General features: G+C 42.4%; 1 protein-coding gene across 6 annotated transcripts; it reads left to right on the forward strand.

Moving 5' to 3' along the window:
- The first annotated feature begins 1,511 nt into the window (after nucleotides 1-1,511).
- Nucleotides 1,512-20,702, forward strand: PATE1 (prostate and testis expressed 1). Of its 6 annotated transcripts, XR_006057562.1 has the most exons (7): nucleotides 1,512-1,604; nucleotides 1,904-1,942; nucleotides 2,916-2,951; nucleotides 3,212-3,328; nucleotides 4,556-4,723; nucleotides 19,602-19,645; nucleotides 20,267-20,702. XR_006057562.1 is itself a non-coding variant. In XM_042238364.1 (6 exons), exons 1-5 carry the CDS (start codon nucleotides 1,553-1,555, stop codon nucleotides 4,687-4,689), a joined length of 378 nt encoding a protein of 125 aa, XP_042094298.1. In that variant the 5' UTR covers nucleotides 1,512-1,552; the 3' UTR covers nucleotides 4,690-4,723; nucleotides 20,267-20,702. The 6 variants fall into 6 exon arrangements, 5 of the variants coding, with proteins under 5 accessions (XP_042094298.1, XP_042094296.1, XP_042094300.1 ...); XM_042238364.1 differs by lacking the exon at nucleotides 19,602-19,645; XM_042238362.1 differs by lacking the exon at nucleotides 20,267-20,702 and having other exon boundaries at nucleotides 19,602-19,808.
- The last annotated feature ends 1,885 nt before the right edge of the window (nucleotides 20,703-22,587 follow it).

Here is a 22,587-nt window from a genome sequence, read left to right on the forward strand (position 1 = left end):
CCCTGGTCAGGAAACTAGATCTTACATGCCACAACTAAGACTTGGCACAACAAACTAAATACTTAAAAGTATAGTGTTCAAATATAAACAAGGAGTTCAGGTGGATTGGTAAAGCTGAGAAGGGAACATTTCTGCTTTGGGAGAAGGGGTATAATCATATCAACAGAGTGTAATGAAGTGAGGAGACAGTTTCTGATGGGGCAGAGGAAGAAAACCTTCCCTCCTTTTGTGTGGGGGGCCATTAGCCAAAGAATTAAATACAGAATTCCTAGAAGGAAAGGAGGGGAGCTCTCAAAGGTCAAAGAAAGGAATGTGAGGATTTAAGAGACAATGCTAAGTTTCCCGGCTTGAGAGCAGGAGAGGGACAGGTCTGCCAGTGGGAACACAGGGCTTCTCAAGTGGCTCAGAGGTAAACATCCTGCCTGTCAATGGGGCAGACTCAAGAGACACGGGTTCGACCCCTGGGTCAGGAAGATCCCCTGGAGGAGGAAGTGGCAGCCCACTCCAGCATTCTTGCCTGGAGAATCCCATCGGTTTTCTTACACAGTCTCAGTCCCCTCCACAGGACTTCTACATTCAGTCACCACCCCAGTTGGTTACCTTGTCACCCTCAGAGTTGAGGAAACTGCCCCTCCTCATACCTGGCTTGCTTGGCGTCAAGTGGGAGGGACCAGCTGACCTCCCTCCAGAAGAAGTAATCTCAAACCTCTCTCTTAATAAAAGGCTAAGTCTCAATCATCAGGAAACTCCAAGTATGAGAAGGAATTTCCTCCAGTGTCTCATCCTCTGCCCCAGTGTTTGCTTTGTTCCAGTATGACGGAAAGTGGGACACTATTTCCCTCCCGAGTACCCTGTTGCCTTATCTGCATTGAATCTCTCCATTTCTCTTCCCCATTTCCTATAGTACTGCCTTTTAAAGGCTCTTTGGTTACCCCTCTTTTGGACTTCCTACAGTCCAATTATTTACACTCATATTCTCTCAGATTTTTTTTTTTTTTTGAAATTTTTCTGATATGGGCCATTTGAAAGTCTTTATTGAATTTGTTACAATATTATTTCTGTTTTATGTTTTGGTTTTTTTGGCTGTGAGGCATGTGCGATCTTAGCTTCCTAACCAGGAATCGAACCTTCACCCCCCTGCATTGGAAGGCAAAGTCTTAACCACTGGACAGGCAGGGAAGTCCCTTCTCTCAGCTTTGATGAGTGTCTCAGTGTAAATGTCTCTGAATCTAACCCAGCGTGCCCTGATTTATCCTGGTCTTCTCCCACAGTGTGCTCTAGTGAAAAGACCACAGGACATGGCATCAAAGCTTCCTCAATGCTAGGACTGAAATGAATCAGACCCAGGACTCTCCTAGGCAGTCCCTCTTCCTCACAATTTGCCAAGAAGAAACATTTTAGAGTTCTTGGCTTCCCTTGAAGCAGGAAGCACCTTTGAAGGACTTCTGTAATGTCCCCACCCCTAGCCCTTCCTGGGGAAGTCCAACCTGGTAGATATATAAAGAGGCACCTTGCAGCCTCCTGCTCCAACCTGCTCTTTCCTCCCTCTGAGATGGACAAGTCCCTCCTGCTGGGGCTCCCTGTCCTCCTCTGCTGCTTTCGAAGTGAGTGTCCCTGTGGTTGACAGCTGGAGAGATGTGTCCAGGATGTTGGCATGGGTCGGGTTTCCCATGACAGAGGTTCTCTTATGAGAGTTGTAGGTAACAGAAGCTGTCATTCTAATGCCATGACTTTCACACGTGATGCACCCCATCCCTGGAAGCTTCAGCAAAGTCTTAGTCTGCCTGCAGAAGGAAATAGGTAGATTATAGGGGAACTGACAAAATGTTCATAAAAGCTGGGAGGTGAGTTCGTAAAATGAGGTCTGCAGAGAGTATACCTTTTTGTTTTTTTTCCTTAACAGTACTGTGCGGGTCATTTGCAATAGACCGAGAACATGAAAGTGAGTAGAGACAGATCAGTCGTGTGGGAAGGGCAACTTGAGGGGAGGGGGAGATGAGAGGGCATGTATGAGCATTGAGGGTTGAAAGGAATCCAGAGACTAACCTTGGATTCCAGGACTTGGCCACTTTTTCCAGCAGGATGGGGCTGGGGTGGGAACTGACTTTGAGCCTGATGGAAAAATACAAGCAGCAGTTGCCAAGGCAAAGGATCCGTGTGTTAAAAGGTGAGGGAACGGGAAAGGGGGAAGTGGAATGTTGATTTTTCAGGTGCTAGCTGGCTAAATCCACAGAGTAGCAATTTCATGGATTTCAGAGGCTTTGTCACCTTGCAGCTTTCAGCTACTTGTGAGTAAGAAAGTCGGAGAGGTCAATTAAAGTGAAGGGAATGTGGGACTTTCTTGGGGGTCCAGTGGTTAAGAATCTGCCTGCCAAAGCAGGGGACACTGGCTCAATCCCTGGTCTGGGAAGATCCTACACACCCCAAGGCAATTACTGAGTCCGAGTTCTCTATCTAGCCCCTGAGCAGCAACAAGAGAAGCCACTGCAATCAGAAGGCTGGGCCTTGCAACTAGAGAGTAACCCCCACTCGTGGCAACTAGAGAATGTTGGTGCGTAGCAAGGGAGACCCACGGTTCAGCCAAAAATAAAGTAATTTTAAAAAAGAAGGCAATGAGGCACTCACACACCCACAAAATGTTCATTTATCTTTTTCCTTCGAGTCTGTGCTGTATCCTAAGCTGTGATGGAGAGGCTGAGAGGCCCTCTAGAGGTGAAGAGAGTTGAAATGAGGGAGAGAAACAGAGATGCCCCGAGATGGGAACTAGGCTTTGGAGGGACAGAAGGGCCCAGAGTGGCTCCAGGTGAAGAGTTCAGAATGGGCCTTGTATGTTTACACAAGGATTACAGCGCCTCGCAGGCAAGAGCAAATCTTAGAGAAAATTGCATCTAAGTGTCATTTCTCTGCCAGCACAGGGGATGAACTATCCGTTGATGATCGCCATTTACCTGGTGAGTATGAAGAGGATTCAATCTGATGCGCTCAGCTTGGTTTTGTTCCTCTTTTCCTTATTTTCCCGCCTATTCTATGAGCTAAAACTCCAGAGCCCTTCTCTTGGCTCAGCCTGTTTGATAGAGGTGGATGCCCTCCCTTCACGGGTCTCCAGAAGGCCCTCGGGGCTCCCAGAGGACTTCAGATTTGAAAGGGGAGATGGGTCCTTTCGCAGCAATGTTTTCACATCTACGTCCCTGCTCTCTGGCCCAAATTATAGAAATTATTCAGTGTAGGACGTGCCACATCCAGTTTCCAAGACAGAAGTGTTCCAGAGGCAGAGGACTATGTATTGCAGTGAAAGAAGAGGCTTGCACAACTGGGAAGATTTTCAAAAGTAAGTTGTGGGTGGGGGGAGGAGGACGGGGTGGTGGAAGCAGACAGGATATGCGGGCCACAGGAGAAAGGCGGGACCCTGCTTCAGACCAATCCTAGCGTCCCTAGTGTGAGCCACTCAGTTGTGTAGGACTCTTTAGGACCGCATGGACTGCAGCCCGCCAGACTCCTCTATGGACTTCTCCAGGCAAGAATACTGGAGTGGGTTGCCGTTTCCTACTCCAGGGGTCCAGGGGATCTTCCCAGCCCAGGGATCGAACCGGAAGTCTCCTGCATTGCAGGCAGATTCTTTATTGTCTGAGCCACCAGGGAAGCTCTAGGATGACTGAATATCTCTACCCCATCACATGCCGTGATGAGAAATAGATAGAGGTGGCCTCTAGGGAGTGGGGATCTATAGCTATGGAATCAGTATTTTGAGAAGCCTGAACAAAACAGGGGAGACTAAGCTGACGGAAAAGGAAAGGCCAGTGGAGAACAGAGCTAAGTGTTGAAATGAGGCGGGCTCTTTGTTTTTTCCCGGCCTGGCCTTTCCCTGTGGGACGTTTTAAGCTGTGAAAATAGAGGGACCAAGGTCAGCAATAGATACAGGCTAAGTGGCCCTTCATAGGTAAGTCTGAATAGCATGATTTCTCGGTTTTCCTATCCTTTGTGCTGAGCGATACCTTAGTATTTCTAACCCTTACTTATACCAGTGTCAACATTCTCAGTGGAAACACCCAGCTCTGGCAATCCTTGAATTGCTGCTCTCATTACAGCCCCACATACAGGGATTTTTTATTTTTTTACTTTAAACTACTCTGCTATTGTTTCTCTTTTGGGAAGTACCCAGACTGCCACATCTTCCAATTCTTCATGTTTAAATAACCAAGACTTGAACTACACAAGGTTGTTTTGCGATGGCGCCCCACTCCAATACTCCTGCCTGGAGAATCCCATGGACGGAGGAGCCTGGAAGGCTGCAGTCCATGGGGTCGCTGAGGGTCAGACACGACTCAGCGACTTCACTTTCACTTTTCACTTTCCTGCATTGGAGAAGGAAATGGCAACCCACTCCAGTGTTCTTGCCTGGAGAATCCCAGGGACAGGGGAGTCTGGTGGGCTGCCGTCTATAGGGTCACACAGAGTCGGACACGACTGAAGTGACTTAGCAGCAGCAGCAGGCTGGGAAGTTTTTTGTTTTTGTTTTGGAAACCTCTGTGCTGATAAGTTTCTCCTCCTGCTGCAGATGACGGCACTCTCTGGTTAACCTTCAGGGGTTGCCTAAAGAACTGCGCTAATGTGAACAACATAAAGTGGAGTGTCTACCTGGTGAACTTCAGGTGTTGCAGGAGCCATGACTTGTGCAATGAAGACATCTAGAAATCACTGGATCTTTTCTGGCTCCAGTCTCTGGGTAGGTGACATTCTTGGCTCCACCTCTTCACAGTAGTCTAAAAAGCACATTTCAGATTGGAAACACACAGCTCTGCCTTCTGCATATGTAAGAAGAAAGCCCTCTCTTTTTCCAGATTTTCGGCCGTGGCCCCTGGGAGGGGGTGTATGGGGAGCATCTTGAACACAAGATCAATACATCCTGCATGTTGATATAGAATCCAGTGCATTCACTGAACACCCAAGCTGCTTCAGAAAGGAAGAAGGGGGGATGAAGAGGGTAGGATGAACTGGGAAAGTGGCATTGACATATATACACTACCATGTGTGAAACAGATAGCTAGCTCTGTGTTGTGTTAGTCACTCAGTTGTGTCCGACTCTTTGTGACCCATGAACTGTAGCCAGCCAAGCTCCTCTGTCCATGGGGTTCTCCAGGCAAGAATACTGGAGTGGGTTGCCATGCCCTCCTCCAGAGGATCTTCCTAACCAAGGGATTGTACCTGTTTCTCATATTGCAAGCAGATTCTTTACCATCTGAGCCACCAGGGAAGCCCAGATAACTAGGGTAGCCACAGGGAACCCAGCCTAGTGCTCTGTGATGGCCTAGAGGGGTGGGATGGGGGGAGGTGAGAGGGAGGCTCGAGAGAGGATATATATACACACATACACACATAATTATGTCTGATTTGTGTTGTTGTATGGCAGAAACCAACACAGCCTTGTAAAGCAATTATCCTCCAATTACAAAATCAATTTAGAAAAAGAAAAGGAAGAAGACGATAAGTCAATTTTTTGTTCCTGCCCCTTCCCTTCTTTCTGAGGCAGAATATTGTCATTTTTTTCTCTTGGGATTTTTCTTCTTGTCTCACTCCAACTAAAGCACACAGCCCTGGCCTCATGAGAAAGGAGGGGGTGATGTGAAAAGAGACGACTTGAGTGTTCTTGAATTTTGTTCGTGAATGTTATTCCCAGAGTGAGGAGAAGGGCAGAATGGAGAAAGAAATTCATGCCTGAACCAGGCAGAGTGAAAAATTGTCTGCCGTATAGCATGAGACTCTGTCTGGGGTTAGGGGTTGGAGAAGAGAGGAAGGTGTGTTTGGAATTCTAGAGACAGTTGGAGAGGAGTGGGAGGCAGGCTCAAGAGGGAGGAAATATATGTATACATACAGCTGATTCACCTTGTATGTCGGAAACTAACACAATATTTGTAAAGCAATTATACTCCAATAAATAAATATAGCATGAAAAGCATAAACAGATAAGGATTAATGCCAGAATCTTAACAAAGAAACTTAAAAGAGTATAAATTCAGAAAAAGCCGTGTTGTTTCTGGCATAGCAGATTGCTAATTAAGATAGCTGTTCTCATGGAAGAGTCCAGCATTCTTTGAAGTCAAAGTTCTTTAAAAAATCTTTTGGTAAGGGCGAGAACATTAACCAAAAAATGTTTTATAACTTCCTCCCCATGGATAGGAGAATAAGAATGATACTGTGTGGACGTTTTCAATGTACTTCATCAGAACTTGCTTTATGACCAAAAACATTTTGCTTTATGCAACTATAGAATATTTTCCCATTCTTTCTTGGGTTCTTTAGGGTTTATCTAGTATTTGTCATTTTATCTTCTCTATTACCTTATATATACATTCTTTAAAAATTCTTTTAACAGATATGCCTACTTGACTGTTTACATGCTACGTTAAATTAGTATACTTGCCACTTTATTAGCAACACAATAATATTATTGAATACAAGAATTTTATTCCATTTACTCGTTTCTGCTTCTTAAACTACTATTGTCAGTGTGTTGTTGTTTACTGTGGTGAACTACACTTAACACAAAATTTGCCATTTTAATTATTTTAAATATACAGTTCAGTCGCATTAACTAATTTCACATGGTTATACCACCATCATCGCCATCCATCTCCAGGTGGATCTTACATCCATCATCTTTTTCATCCTACGAAACTGAAACTCTGTATCCATCAAACAATACTCCCAATCCCCTGGCACTCACCTTCTACTTTCTAAGTTTCACTATATTAGATACTTCATATAAATTCAATTATCCAGTGTTTGTTCTTTTGTGACTAATTTCACTTAGCATACTGTCCTCAAAGTTCATCCATGTTGTAGAATGTGCCAGCATTTCTCTCATTTTTAATGGTAAATAATATCCCATAGTATGTACTTATGGCATTTTGTTTATCCATTCATCCACTGATGGACATTGAGGTTACTTCTACTTTTTGGCTATTGCAAATAATATTGCAATGGACATAGGTATACAAATGTCCATTCAAGACCCTGCTTTCAGTTCTTTTGGATACACACATCCAGTTCAGTTCAGTTCAGTCACTCATGACTATGTGTGAAATTATTAAATTGGATGGTAATTCTATGTTTAAAATTTTCAGGAACTGTCATGCGGTTTTCCACAGCGGCCATGCTGGTTCACGTTCCTACCAAGAGTGTCCAGGGGTTCTAATTTGTCCACATCCTTACCTACACTTGTCATTTCGTTTTTGTTAGTAGCCATCATTTTGAGTGTGAAGTGTTATTTCATTATGGTTTTTATTTGCATTTTCCTAATGATTTGGTGGTATTGAGCACCTTTCCATGTGCGTATTGGCCATTTGCATATCTTCTTTGGAAAAATTCGAGTCCTTTTGTCCACCTTTCAATCAGCTGACTGTTTTTTAGTTGTTGTTGTTGTTGTTTTTAGTTTTAGTAGTTGTTGTAGGAGGACCTTTTAATACATCCTGAATATGACCTCTTAGCAGGTATACAATTTCCCATTCCATAAGCAGCCTTTTCACTGTGTTGATTCTTTCCTTTGATGCACAGAATTTTTAATTTTATATATTCCAATTTATTTTTTCTTTTGCCTCCGATACCTTTTATTATTTTTTTAAAAGGCTTAAAATGTATTTTAATAAGTTCATGTTGCATTATTTCATTTCTCAGAAAAACTTCAAAGGTATTAGGGACAAATCAAACATGGTACACCAATAAAAAATGCACAGCATAACTACCTAAGATAGGCAAAGCTAAGAGCTACCATCTGACATTCAGCATGCAGCAACCCTGTTCTCAAGATTGTACTAGGCCTATCAAGAAAAGCTGTGAATGGCAACATCACAGACACAAAAGGGCCATTTCTGGGTTGTCCTTACCTAAGAAAAAGATGGAGGCAAGTTTAAACACAAGATTTTTTAAAGGCACACTAAATGAAAATCTCTAAGAGAAAAGTCTTCCTTGGGACATGGAAGGGTAATATATGGGACATAACAGAACTGTATGTATGTGACCTCTGTGGACATGTGCCTGAATTCCCACCTGTGAGTGATTGGAACAGTGGGGCCAAGGTCACTGGGGGATGTTTGGTTTTTGTGGTATATGTGGGAGGATCTCTGGGGTGAGACAGTGCACTAAGTCGTGTCTAACTCTTGTGACCCCATGGACTATATGGCCTGCCAGGCTCCTCTGTCTACAGGATTCTCCAGGCAAGAAGAGTGGGTTGCCATTTCCTTCTCCTATTTTTTCTTTTGCCTCCGATACCTTTTAAAATATTGAAGTATAGTTGATGCACAATATAAGTTACAGGCGTACAATATAATTGTTCACAATTTTTAAAGGTTATTTTCCATTTATAGTTATTATAAATATTGGCTATCATAGTTTGTACCTGTTAATCCTCTACCCCTGTATTGCCCTTCCAACTTCGCCCCTCTCAACTGGTGACCACTAGATTGTCCTCTATATCTGTGAGTCTGCTTATTTTCTCACTATATTCACCAATTTGTTGTATTTTTTGAATTCCGCATGTAAGTAATATACAGTCTATGTTTCTCTGTCTGACTTATTTCACTTAGCATAATACCCTCCAACTCCATACATGTTGCTGCAAATGGCAAAATTTCATTCTTTTTTTATGGCCAAGTAATATCCCATTTTTTTAGTGTATATACACACACACCAGATTTTAGCAGTTTCTAATGGCTCAGATGCTAAAGAATCTGCCCGCAATGCAGGAGACCTGGGTTCAATCCCTGGGTCAGGGAGATCCCCTGAAGAAGGGAATGGCTACCCACTCCAGTATTCTAGCCTGGAGAATTGCATAGACAGAAGGGCCTGATGGGCTATAGTCCATGGGGTCATAAATGGTTGACTGACTAACACTACTACTTTCACTCTATACACCACATTTCCTTTATCCACTCATCTGCTGATGGACCCCAAGGTTATTTCCGTATCTTGACTACTGTACATAATGTTTCTATGAATATTTGGCTGTATATCAGTATCAGTATCAGTTCAGTCACTCAGTCGTGTCCGACACTTTGTGACCCCATGAACTGCAGCACCCCAGGTGTCCCTGTCCATCACCAACTCCTGGAGTCCACCCAAACCCATGTCCTTTGAGTCGGTGATGCCATCCAACCATCTCATCCTCTGTCGTCCCCTTCTCCTCCTGCCTTCAATCTTTCCCAGCATCAGGGTCTTTTCTCTTTTTTTTTGGTTTTTATTTTATTTTATTTTTTTTAACAATTGTTTTTTTAAATTTTAAAATCTTTAATTCTTACAGGCGTTCCCAAACATGAACCCTCCTCCCACCTCCCTCCCCATTACATCTCTGTGGGTCATCCCCATGCACCACCCCCAAGCATGCTGTATCCTGCGTCAGGCATAGACTGGCAATTCAATTCTTACATGATAGTATACATGTTAGAATGCCATTCTCCCAAATCATCCCACCCTCTCCCTCTGAGTCCAAAAGTCCGTTATACACATCTGTGTCTTTTTTCCTGTCTTGCATACAGGGTCGTCATTGCCATCTTTCTAAATTCCATATATATGTGTTAGTATACTGTATTGGTGTTTTTCTTTCTGGCTTACTTCACTCTGTATAATCGGCTCCAGTTTCATCCATCTCATCAGAACTGATTCAAATGAATTCTTTTTAACGGCTGAGTGATACTCCATTGTGTATATGTACCACAGCTTTCTTATCCATTCATCTGCTGATGGACATCTAGGTTGTTTCCATGTCCTGGCTGTTATAAACAGTGCTGCGATGAACATTGGGGTACATGTGTCTCTTTCAATTCTGGTTTCCTCGGTGTGTATGCCCAGCAGTGGGATTGCTGGGTCATAAGGTAGTTCTATTTGCAATTTTTAAGGAATCTCCACACTGTTCTCCATAGTGGCTGTACTAGTTTGCATTCCCACCAACAGTGTAGGAGGGTTCCTTTTCTCCACACCCTCTCCAGCATTTATTGCTTGCAGATTTTTGGATCGCAGCCATTCTGACTGGTGTGAAGTGGTACCTCATTGTAGTTTTGATTTGCATTTCTCTAATAATGAGTGATGTTGAGCATCTTTTCATGTGTTTGTTAGCCATCCGTATGTCTTCTTTGGAGAAATGTCTATTTAGTTCTTTGGCCCATTTTTTGATTGGGTCGTTTATTTTTCTGGACTTGAGCTGCATAAGTTGCTTGTATATTTTTGAGATTAGTTGTTTGTCAGTTGCTTCATTTGCTATTATTTTCTCCCATTCAGAAGGCTGTCTTTTCACCTTGCTTATATTTTCCTTTGTTGTGCAGAAGCTTTTAATTTTAATTAGACCCCATTTGTTTATTTTTGCTTTTATTTCCAGAATTCTGGGAGGTGGATCATAGAGGATCCTGCTGTGATTTATGTCTGAGAGTGTTTTGCCTATGTTCTCCTCTAGGAGTTTTATAGTTTCTGGTCTTACATTTAGATCTTTAATCCATTTTGAGTTTATTTTTGTGTAGGGTGTTAGAAAGTGATCTAGTTTCATTCTTTTACAAGTGGTTGACCAGTTTTCCCAGCACCACTTGTTAAAGAGATTGTCTTTACTCCATTGTATATTCTTGCCTCCTTTGTCAAAGATAAGGTGTCCATATGTGTGTGGATTTATCTCTGGGCTTTCTATTTTGTTCCACTGATCTATATGTCTGTCTTTGTGCCAGTACCATGCTGTTTTGATGACTGTGGCTTTGTAGTAGAGCCTGAAGTCAGGCAAGTTGATTCCTCCAGTTCCATTCTTCTTTCTCAAGATTGCTTTGGCTATTCGAGGTTTTTGTATTTCCATACAAATCTTGAAATTATTTGTTCTAGTTCTGTGAAAAATATGGCTGGTAGCTTGATAGGGATTGCATTGAATTTGTAAATTGCTCTGGGTAGTATACTCATTTTCACTATATTGATTCTTTCGATCCATGAACATGGTATATTTCTCCATCTATTAGTGTCCTCTTTGATTTCTTTCATCAGTGTTTTATAGTTTTCTATATATAGGTCTTTAGTTTCTTTAGGTAGATATATTCCTAAGTATTTTATTCTTTTCGTTGCAATGGTGAATGGAATTGTTTCCTTAATTTCTTTTTCTACTTTCTCATTATTAGTGTATAGGAATGCAAGGGATTTCTGTGTGTTGATTTTATATCCTGCAACTTTACTATATTCATTGATTAGCTCTAGTAATTTTCTGGTGGAGTCTTTAGGGTTTTCCATGTAGAGGATCATGTCATCTGCAAACAGTGAGAGTTTTACTTCTTCTTTTCCAATTTGGATTCCTTTTATTTCTTTTTCTGCTCTGATTGCTGTGGCCAAAACTTCCAGAACTATGTTGAATAGTAGCGGTGAAAGTGGACATCCTTGTCTTGTTCCTGACTTTAGGGGAAATGCTTTCAATTTTTCACCATTGAGGATAATGTTTGCTGTGGGTTTGTCATATATAGCTTTTATTATGTTGAGGTATGTTCCTTCTATTCCTGCTTTCTGGAGAGTTTTTTTTTTTTATCATAAATGGATGTTGAATTTTGTCAAAGGCCTTCTCTGATATTTCTCCCATCAATCTTGATTCCAGCTTGTGCTTCTTCCAACCCAACGTTTCTCATGATGTACTCTGCATAGAAGTTAAATAAGCAGGATGACAATATACAGCCTTGACGTACTCCTTTTCCTATTTGGAACCAGTCTGTTGTTCCATGTCCAGTTCTAACTGTTGCTTCCTGACCTGCATATAGGTTTCTCAAGAGACAGGCCAGGTGGTCTGGTATTCCCATCTCTCTCAGAATTTTCCACAGTGTATTGTGATCCACACAGTCAAAGGCTTTGGCATAGTCAATAAAGCAGAAATAGATGTTTTTCTGGAACTCTTGCTTTCTCCATGATTCAATGGATGTTGGCAATTTGATCTCTGGTTCCTCTGCTTTTTCTAAAACCATCTTGAACATCTGGAAGTTCATGGTTCACGTATTGCTGAAGCCTGGCTTGGAGAATTTTGAGCATTACTTTACTAGCATGTGAGATGAATGCAATTGTGCGGTAGTTTGAGCATTCTTTGGCATTACCTTTCTTTGGGACTGGAATGAAAACTGACTTTTTCCAGTCCTGTGGCCACTGCTGAGTTTTCCAAATTTGCTGACATACTGAGTGCAGCACTTTCACAGCATTTGGGCTGCATGTATCTTTATAAATTAGTGTTTTTGCTTTTTTCAGATATATACTCAGGAATGGAATTGCTGGGTCATACGGTAGTTCTGTGTTTCCCAGGTGGTGCTAGTGGTTAAGAACCTGCCTGCCAATGCAGGAAACACAGGAGACCTGGGTTGGGACGATCCCCTGGAAGAGGGCATGGCAACTCACTCCAGCATTCTTGTCTGGAGAATCTCATGCACAGAACAGCCAGGTGGGCTACAGTCCATAGGGTTTCACAGAGTCAGACATGACTGAAGTGAAGCAGCAGTGGCGTAGTTTTAGTTTTAGCCTTCTGAGAAACCTCCATCAGGTTTTCCACAGTGGCTGTGCCAATGTACATCCCCACCAGCAGTTGATGTGGGTTTCTCTACATTCTCACCAGCATTTGTTATTTGTGTTCTTTTTGACAATAGCCATTCTGACATGTGTGAGGTGATATCTCATTGTGGTTTTTTAATTTGCATTCTCTGATGGTTAATAATGTCAAGAATCTTTCCATGTGTCTGTTAGCTAGATCTGTATGTTTCTTCTTTGGAAAAATGGATATTTAGGTCTTCTGCCCATTTTCAATCAGGTTGTTTGTTTTTTGATATTGAATTGTATGAGCTCTTAGTATATTTTGAATATTAACACATTGTCAGTCATGTTATTTGCAAATATATTCTCCCATTCCATAAATTGTCTTTTGCTTTGTCAACGGTTTCCTTTGCCTTGCAGATGTTTTTTAGTTAAATTAGGTCCCATTTGTTTATTTTTGCTTTATCCAAAAGAAATAATCTTTTGCTTTCAGAGACTGTTCCAAAAAATTGCATTACTATTTCTATTAGGATGTGTTCTGCCTATGTTCTCTTCTAGGAGCTTTATGGCTTTATGTCTTACACTTAGATTTTTAAATCACTTTATTTTTATATATGATATGAAAGAATGTTCTAATACTATCATTTGTGGCTGTCCAGTTTTTCCAGCACCCACTGCTGAAGAGACTGTCTTTTCTCTATTGTATATTCTTGCCTCCTTTGTTGTAGGTAACTGATCATCAGTGCATGGGTTTATTTCTGGGCTCTATTCTGTTCCATTTATCTGTGTCTGTTTCTGTGCCAATTCAACTTGTTTTATTATAGCTTTGCAGTATAGTATGGAGTCTGGGAGGATTATACCTCTAGCTTTATTCTTTTTATTCAGGATCACGTTGACATTCAGGTCTTTTGTGGTTCTATATAAATTTTAAATTATTTGTTCTAGTTCTGTGAAAAATGTCCTGGGTATAGACAGAGACTGCATTAAATCTATTGATTGCTTTGGGCAGTATGGTCATTTTAATAAAATTGATGCTTCTAATTCAAGAGCACAGGATATCTTTGCATTTATCTGCATCGTCTTCAACTTCCTTCATCAATATTTTATAGTTTTCAGAGTATAGGTGTTTTACCTCTTTCCTTAAGTTTGTTCCTAGGTATTTTATTATCTTTGATGCAATTTTAAATAGGATTGTTTCTTTATTTTCTCATTCTGATATTTCATTATTAATGTATAGAAATGCAACAGATTTCTATTTATTAATCTTGTGTCCTGCAGCGCTGCTGAATTTATTTATTACTTCTAATCATTTCCAGGTGGAGACTTCAGGGTTCTTTATATGAAGTTATCATGTCTGCAAATAGTGACACTTTTCAGTCTTCTCTTCCAATTTGGGTATCTATTCTTTTGTTTTCGTCTGATTTCTCTGGCTAGGACTATCACTGCTACATTAAAAAGAAGTGGCCAAAATGGGTATCCTTGTCTTGTTTCTGGTATCCTTGTCTTGTTTCTGAATTTAGCTAGAAGTCCCAGCTTTTCACCACTGTGATATTGGCTGTGAGTTTGTCATAAGTGGCCTTTATTATGTTGAGATATGTTCCCGCTATACCAACTCTTAGAAATTATTTCTTTACTGCTAGCTTCACTGGGTCTTCGCTGCTGAGTGTGGGCTTTCTCAAGCCGTGGTGAGCAGGGGCTCCTCTCTACCTGCAGTGTGCTGGCTTCTCACAGGGGCGGTTTATCTTGCTGTGGAGCATGGGCTTTAGGGCGTGTCAGCTTTGGTAGCTGCGGCACACAGGCTTAGTTGCTCTTCGGCATGTGGACTCTTCCTGGACCAGGGATTGAATTGGTGTCCTGAAGCCCTATACTAACTCTGATGGGAGTTATTATTATTTTATCTTAAATGGATGCTGAACTTTGTCAGAAGCTTTTTCTGCATCTATTGAGATGATCATATGATTTTTATCCTTCTTTTCACTAATGTCATGTATCACATTGATTGATTTCTGAAAGTTGAATCATCATTGTGACTGGAATAAATCCAACTTGGTCGCAGTATATGACCCTTTTTATATATGGTTGGATTTGGTTTGCAAATATTTTGCTGAGAATTTTTGAATCTACATTCATCAAATATTTTGGACTGTCATTTTCCTTTTTGATGTGTCTTTGCCTAGTTTTGCTATCAAGATAATGGTGGTTTCATAAAATGAATTTGGCAGTTTATCTTCCTATTCAGTTTTTCTGGAATAGTTTGAGAAGGGTAAGTAGACTTCCCCTTTGAGGCCTGCTAGCCCTGGGACTTTCATTTCCTTGCAGGTTTACTATTATTATTGTTATTATTATAAATTCAATTTCATTTCTAGTGATCTGACTGTTCAAATTTCCTCCTTCTCCTTGATTCTATCACGGCAGGCTGTATGTTTCTAGAAATGTATTCATTTTTTTCTTGATTGTCCAATTTTTTGGCATGTAAATGTTCTTATGATCTCTTGTATCTCTGTGTCATTGAGTATTATTTCACCTCTTTGGGGTTTTTTGTTGCTGTTGTTCATTTGGGCCTTCTCTCTTATCTTCTTGGTGAGCCTGGATAAAGCTTTGTCAATTCATTTTATCTTTAAAAAAAAAAACAAACACCACCACTTGGTTTCACTGACTTTGTTTTTGTCTCTTATGTAGAAATCCTGTTTCTCCTAATATTACTAAACCCTTCAGCTTGAAAGTTCCATACAATTGGTTTGTCTTATTTGATCCCTTTTGCCAGCTGAGGTTCACCGCCCACCAAGGCATCGTTGGCTGGAACAGAACACTGGGCCTGAATCTAGAGTAGCTGCACTTGCCCAGGGACAGGCCTCCCTCCCTGTTCCCTCTACTTCCCATTTGTTTCTGTAAAATGTAAGGAGTGAAGCGGCACCACAACTGGACCCAGAAAATCAGGGGGTGATGGGGGCCGTAACATGGGGCAGTGTGGGAGTCAGATCTCATGGAAACCCAAGACAGGAAGCAGACAGGACAGACTCGGGGAGCCTGGACCTGGAGTCTCCCGGATGCAGATGCGATGAGGAAGCTCGAGGGGCGTCGCCACGGCGCTCCCTGGAATCCTTGCTTCCGCCTTGCTATCGCCCTGGCGCCAGTCTCCAGCTTGTCACCCAGCGTGTGCCTGCTGCCCTCCCTGCGCCAGCTACTGTCCTCTCACTGCACCTCGACTTTAATGTGCAGCTGCCTCTTGGACCATTCTAGAAACTAATCACACATCACAGTGAGTCCTCCGTGAATCATTTCATATTTGGAACCTGCTGCTACTATCTCCATTCTACATAAACCAATTAAACGACCCTGAATGGAAAGCTCTACCACATTTTCTACTTTGCAAGATGTTAAAGTAGAATATTCATTCTAACATGATACAATTTGGGGGAAATTCCACCACACATAACTTGGAAATATTTTAAAATTAATTTCTGTATTAAAATTGTTTTATTTGGGCAAATAAAATATGGTAGAAACTAATAACTAATCATAGGCCTGCATATCAGGAGGAATACTACAGCACCTAGACTAACACATATGTGTATGTAAATACATAGCTAAAAAATAAAATAGTAGCATGTGTAGATTTTAGCACAGAGAAAGGTTAATATGATAAAAGGAATTTTTTCACCAAAGGTGAGTGAATGATAACTTGGGAATTCATTATTTTCAGTTCACAACTAATTGTTTTGTAAGCAAAACTACAGTGAAGATCTGAAACTCTTATCTCTCTTTGACATTTTTTGTTGAGGGGCTATGCTAAGAGCCAAAAATACCCCAGTCTTCTATCCATGAGCACACTGAATGCAAGGCAGTATTTAAATATTTTTGAGGACTGGGTGGTCGAGTACTGCTCACATGCCAGGAGACAGGGTAACTGACTACCATTCAGCTAAGTGCCCATCCAGATATACTTGGCTTTGAACATGAAAATTGGGTAACATGATTAGAAACGTAGTGACCCGGTGCTACACGGTCAGGAGTAGCTGTGGTTGGTATCGTTTCCCCAAAATGATGGCTGACTCATGAGTACAGTATACTGACTATTCCCTTCATGGAAGTTAGTGTTTTGGCCTGGAGAATCCCAGGGATGGCGGAGCCTGGTGGGCTGCCTTCTATGGGGTCGCACAGAGTCGGACACGACTGAAGCGACTTAGCAGCAGCAGCAGCAGTGTTTTCTAATTACTCAATGACTTTCCCAAGCCCCTGTTGAATACCAGCTCTTTTCTAGCCCTCACCAAATAACCTCTTCTACTCTCCTCCCAAATATTCCCACAATCTCTTGTGATTTCTTGTCCTTAATTTTATTCCCTCTGCTTTCTCCTGACCTTCTCTCAGAAGCTCCTTCAGAAAAATACTTTGTTCCTTTTTGCCAGAAACTTTAGAACTCTGAGTTTAGCACCAAAGCTAAGGGCAAGTAAAGATTGCCTGGAGATGTCAGGTAGTTAATAGATGAGAAACCCAACCAGAAGGCAGCCTTGACTTTGCGGGGGGCGGGGGGTGCCTATGGCTTTGCACTTTCCTGTTAATGTCTGCAATATGAGAGGAAAGCAAAGCTGCCATAGTAGATTTACTGGAATACAGTGGTGGGGTTTGGCTTCTGAGAAGATATGAGATGATGGGAAAGACAGGACCAATGTGGAGGTGAATCCAGAGGCATGCTGATGGGTCTCCAGTTCTCTGACACGGAGATAGTGTAGAAACCATAATGTATGGTTGACTGTAGGTACGTGACCTAGAAGAGCTGAATGAGAATCTAACACCAAGATAAGTCAACTTTTAATTCAACAGCCTCTTTTCTGCAAGATCCTTTGCAGTAATGGGGGGAATTAAAGAGGAAACAAGCTGGCAAGAATGAATTCAACATTTCCGAGCAAGATTGCTCCTTTTCCCTCATTTGTTTATTTTATCCAGATTCTAGCTGAAAAGATTCATTTCAAAGAATTAATATTCTTGGAGATGTTAGAAAAAGATTCTTGGGTCTTGGGAGATAATTGCCAGAAACATGCAATGGAGGATTAAAATTGAAGGATGGTTTTCTTAGAGGACACTGTTGGATTTATAAACAATTCAAAGATTTATATAATAAGCTACAGGTAATCCTTTGCACCAATTCAACATGCATGAATATCAGTTTTCACAGTGTAGTTAAACAACATCTGTCCCCCGATGAGGCTGAACTTTTAGCTGTCACAATTATTAACCATGAGCAATTGCATTAGTTTTGCTACTAGCCTTTATTTAAACATCATTATGCAAATAAAAGATAGGCATCATGAACAGTAACAATTATATAACTTCTTACAAAGTCTTAATGATTGGTCACTGAAGAGCTATTAGTTACACATAGATAGTGAAGTATGTAGTTGCGTTTCCTCCTTGTCTCCCAGTGATAAACTGATGTGGTGTTTTAAAAAAATTGATAATCAAAAGCGGGAACTAGTCAACAAATATGACAGAACAAAGAAATGAAAAGTGATGTACTGGAAGTGAAATTAGACTGGATTAGAAGACTGGAAAATGGCCACAGGAAAGCAAAGATAAGATGAGACCTAGGCCCACATGAAGCTGCAGTACAAACCATATTTTAAAAATCTGATGAATATAAAAACAAGATAAAGTTGCTTCAACATCTTTTAGTTTACTTTGCACTGGGAATAGAAAGTCACTTATGGCTGAAATGGAGCATTTACTTCTACTTTGGATTGAGGAGTGGCGTCAAAACCAAATCCCCAATCCTTTTGTATTGAAGTTAGTTGCTGTGCTGAAGGAAAATGGTAATTATAAGGACATCTATTTACTGCCGATAAAGGCTGGTTTCATTGTTTCAAAGTCAACATGAATTATGTTAAGCTATTCAGTGAAACTACAAGCGCAGATAAGGATGTTACTGCGAAATTTGCACCCAGATTTGCATTTGGGTCCAAGTTTGCATTTGGGTGTACCCAAATTTGCACCAAGAATTACAGGTAGTCCTTGTTTTGCACAGCAGTGACAGACTGTACTGTGTGAAAAACTATACAAGTTGAATAGAATATAAATGGAGTTAGAAGATAAAGATGACTGGGTGAATGTTGACACTGTTGGTGAATAAGCTCTAGATGTGCAAGAGGAAGAACTCAGTGGAGGTGAACATAAAGCTTTACCCGAGGAAAACAGTTGTAAAGGATGAACCAGTCTCAGAGGAAGTGATGCTGTTGATAAACTGCACACTGAAGGAACTCCCAGAGGTGTTGCAATACACGGACAGCGCAAAGGATAAAATTTTGGAAGCTGATTCAAACTTAAAAGGAATGTGACAATTTGCTAAAGTAGAGCTAAGACGCTTACTCCATATTTTAAGTTACACAATGAGAAGAAAGTAAGCACTTTTCAGACTGCTCTTGATATATTTTTAAGTGAAGAAATAAAATGTTCTTAACAAGAAGAAAATGTAACATGGTATTACCACTGGGTAAGGGAAGGGCAAAAATTACTGGGAGGGATGGTTTCAAAATGTTAATCATTTTACTTGTAGACAACTGGTTCAAGATCATATATACTTTCCCTTCCCTTTAGTCCAAACTTTGACTTCTCTGGGAGGTTACCTCCATCATTGCACCTGTCATCATTTACACAGCAATGTGTTTCTCTCAGTAAGTCAAGATGTAGGAGGCGCACTCCTCACCATCCTTACAAGGCAATACTGAGTAATGGTAGAGCTGTCTGCCTAAAGAGAAGAGAAGTTAGTCCCTCACTCCTGTCTGACTCTTTGCGACCCCATGGACTGTAGACCCCCGGGTTCCTCTGTCCGTGGGATTTTCCAGGCAAGAATACTGGAGTGGGTTGCCATTTCCTTCTCTAGGAGACCTTTCCGATCTAGGAGTCAAACCGTGTCTCCTGCATTGCAGGCACATTCTTTACCAGCAGAACCAAACAGAAGAGAAAAGCAAATATGATCACCTTGCTTGATCTCACCATGATCCAAGCAATGACGTCTCCCCAGAACCTCAAAAGCCTCCTATACACAGGAAACTTGCCCCAAGGCTATGCCTGCATCTCATCTGTGTCTCTCTCAACAGGACCAGGCAAAAGACATCTGCCTTCTAGGCAGCCTCCATCCCAGGTCTGTGTACGGAGAATCCCACTTTCCCACCCGGCAATGGTCCCAGTCTCCCTCCACGTGTTGAGTCCAGGGATCACGGCCACCACTGATAGTATCTTTTGTCTCTTTCTATTCCCGCTTACCCGTAGCACAATTATAAAAGTAAAAGTGTTCTGTGGCACAACTCCTGTTAGTGATCAGTATATTCAACTTCCAACAGTATTTCTTAGGCTTGAGACACTGCAGTCCATTAAAATAGTCACAAGAATGGCAAAGTTGAAACCCTAAAGGAAGAGAAGAAGACTTTGATGCAGAATTCTAGGGACAGGGATTCTGTTCAGAAGCCCACCCCCACCTGGAAACCTTTACACTTGAGTGGTGTAACACACTCAGGAGGGATGCAGACACCCTCCCAGCTTCTGTCAGGGGGGTCATCACTCCCCTCAGGAAGTTAAAAACCTCCCCCTCTCACCCAAGGCTGGGGGCTAAAAGAAGACACTAGAACAGTCAGTGGGGAGAGGGGAGTGTAACTAGGGAGGGTAGAGAGATACTATGAAAAGAACTCAAACATGTCCCCTCCCTTCATGGCATTATTTATCCGAGAACCGGAAATGAACTGCACCATACTTTTTTCATACTCAGGACTCTGTCTCCTGCGAAGAGAAGAAGAATTCTCCTTGAACCACATCACACCAGTCAAGTCACCAAGTCCCTCTCCTCCTGCCCATACAGTCTCTGCCCACCCATTTGCCCACCAAGTACCGCCCTCCAGGCTTACTCTCATTCATGAAGAGCACCGTGAACACGCTCATCAGAAGCAACTGGAACATCCGGGAGCCCATTCCTGCAGAGGTCCCAGTAGGAGGCCCCAGCCTCTTTTATCCCCACCACCTGCCCTCAGGCATCCCACTAGAATCGCAAAGTCATAAATTTCAGGTCAGTCTACTTGAATCCTCTCTCTCCAGTGTTCCCAGGAGACAGTACATCCTGTCTATTTCCACCTACTTAGAACTCAGGCCAAGCAGATGTCTTGTTTCATTTTATTAGGTCTATCATAAAATACTAATCAATGCTGGTATCCAATCTCTCTCCCTAGTACCTCTTCACATGATTGTATTTCTGCCTGTTGGTCTACACAACAGGTGTATATCCACATCCACATGATGTCCACTCAGCTACAACAAAGCTGGGGCCACCGAGCATCTGGGAGTGAGTGTCTCAGGTCCCTGAAGGTACCACAACCCTCCCGGACGCTTACCTCAGCTGATTCCCCAGATACGGTCCGACTGCCCGGTGGAGCATCCCTCTCTGAGATGGATGGGACAGCCCAGGAAAACAGGCGACGAGGTGAAAGTGATCCCCGCTTCCCTCCAGCTTTATTCATTAAAATTTTGAGTGGGGACAAAGACCAAGAATGATTACAATGGAGAGACAAACGCTAGAGAGATACTATGAAACAGTGATGGGGAGAAAGAGGAAGAAATGCTTCGATCACTCGCTCGAAAGGGAGGTGGCGGGATTAGAAAGTTAGAGCTAAGGATAGGCATGTGTACATGCGCATACCCCAAACTCCCTGACCACAGTTCCCAGCCCCCTTTCCTGTTGGGCATCTTCTCCAGAGTACTTAACCCACTCTGTCCTTCTCTAGCCTCTCCTTCCTTATGGCTATTGTGTCTCTCTCGCCTCACAAGAGCAGAAGTTGCACAAACACAAGGGTTTCGTGTGCTGCACTGCTTTCTTCTCAGCAGGTGGAATGATGCCTTGCATGGATCAGATAGGCAGAGACGCCCGATGAGAAACTGGATGGGACGATGAGTGCGGTTCACCTGAGAGGCACAGGGAATGGGGCCTCTGCAGTGACAGCCTGATTTCAAGTTCCTGGCCTTCACCTTGCGGTTAGGAGTCACAACACAGAAGACAGGCGGTGGTGATGGCAGGTCGCCCTTCTGGGGGAGGGAGGGAGTGTGGGGGCTGATTACCTGAACAGGCTCGTCCCCAGAGCCACACACACAATCTACCCAAGTGAGATCCCTCATGTAATCTTCATCCCAAGAGGACCCCATGCACACCTGGGATGGGAGCCCAAGCGTGTTCCTGTCTGCTGTGTGACCTCAAACAGTTACTGAACATCTCTGTGCCCTGTGACTGCATAGGTGAGACAGGATCTCTCAGAGCTATATCTGATACCTTTGTTAGGACTTAATAGACTCACTCTTGGGTAATGGCAAAGGGGAGGGGCCAAACACAAAGACGTCTCAAACAGTCTTGGGCATGAGACCCACTTCATCTTTTGAGTTCTCTGAACAACTTCGTATGCTATGCTAAGTCATTTCAGTCGTGTCTGACTCTGTGCGACCCCATAGACGGCAGCCCACCAGGCTCCCCCGTCCCTGGGATTCTCCAGGCAAGAACACTGGAGAGGGTTGCCAATTCCTTCTCCAATGCATGAAAGTGAAAAGTGAAAGTGAAGTCGCTCAACTGTGAACGACTCTTAGCAACCCCATGGACTGCGGCCCACCAGGCTCCTCCGTCCATGGGATTTTCCAGGCAAGAGTACTGGAGTGGGGTACCATTGCCTTCTCTGGAACAACTTTGTAGGTCGGGAATAATTGACTCCAGCTCACTCCTGACCCAGGAGCACTGAGAGCTGCAGCATCTTTCTCCAGGTGTCACAAGGCGCACACCTGTCTGATTTAGTGGGCTCTTATCCATGAAGGGATGGAGCCAAAGCAAAAACAACAACAACAAAAAAGGATGTGACTGGTGATAGAAGCAAGATCTGATGCTGTAAAGAGCAATATTGCAAGGAACCTGGAATGTCAGGTCCATGAATCAAGGCAAATTGGAAGTGGTCAAACAAGAGATAGCAAGGGTGAACATCAACATTCTAAGATTCAGTGAACTAAAATGGGCTGGAATGGGTGAATTTAACTCAGTGGACCATTATATCTACTACTGTGGGC

This window comes from Ovis aries, chromosome 21, assembly GCF_016772045.2.
Source record: "Ovis aries strain OAR_USU_Benz2616 breed Rambouillet chromosome 21, ARS-UI_Ramb_v3.0, whole genome shotgun sequence".
Classification (NCBI taxonomy): Eukaryota; Metazoa; Chordata; class Mammalia; order Artiodactyla; family Bovidae; genus Ovis; species Ovis aries.

What these genes read in the sequence shown, in the direction of transcription:
- PATE1 (XM_042238364.1), top strand. Translation starts at nt 1,553, where the DNA reads ATGGACAAGTCCCTCCTGCTGGGGCTCCCTGTCCTCCTCTGCTGCTTT. An exon ending in AATAGACCGAGAACATGAAA is followed by an intron (nt 1,943 to 2,915) that starts GTGAGTAGAGAC and finishes CTGCCAGCACAG; the next exon opens with GGGATGAACTATCCGTTGAT. An exon ending in TGATGATCGCCATTTACCTG is followed by an intron (nt 2,952 to 3,211) that starts GTGAGTATGAAG and finishes CCCAAATTATAG; the next exon opens with AAATTATTCAGTGTAGGACG.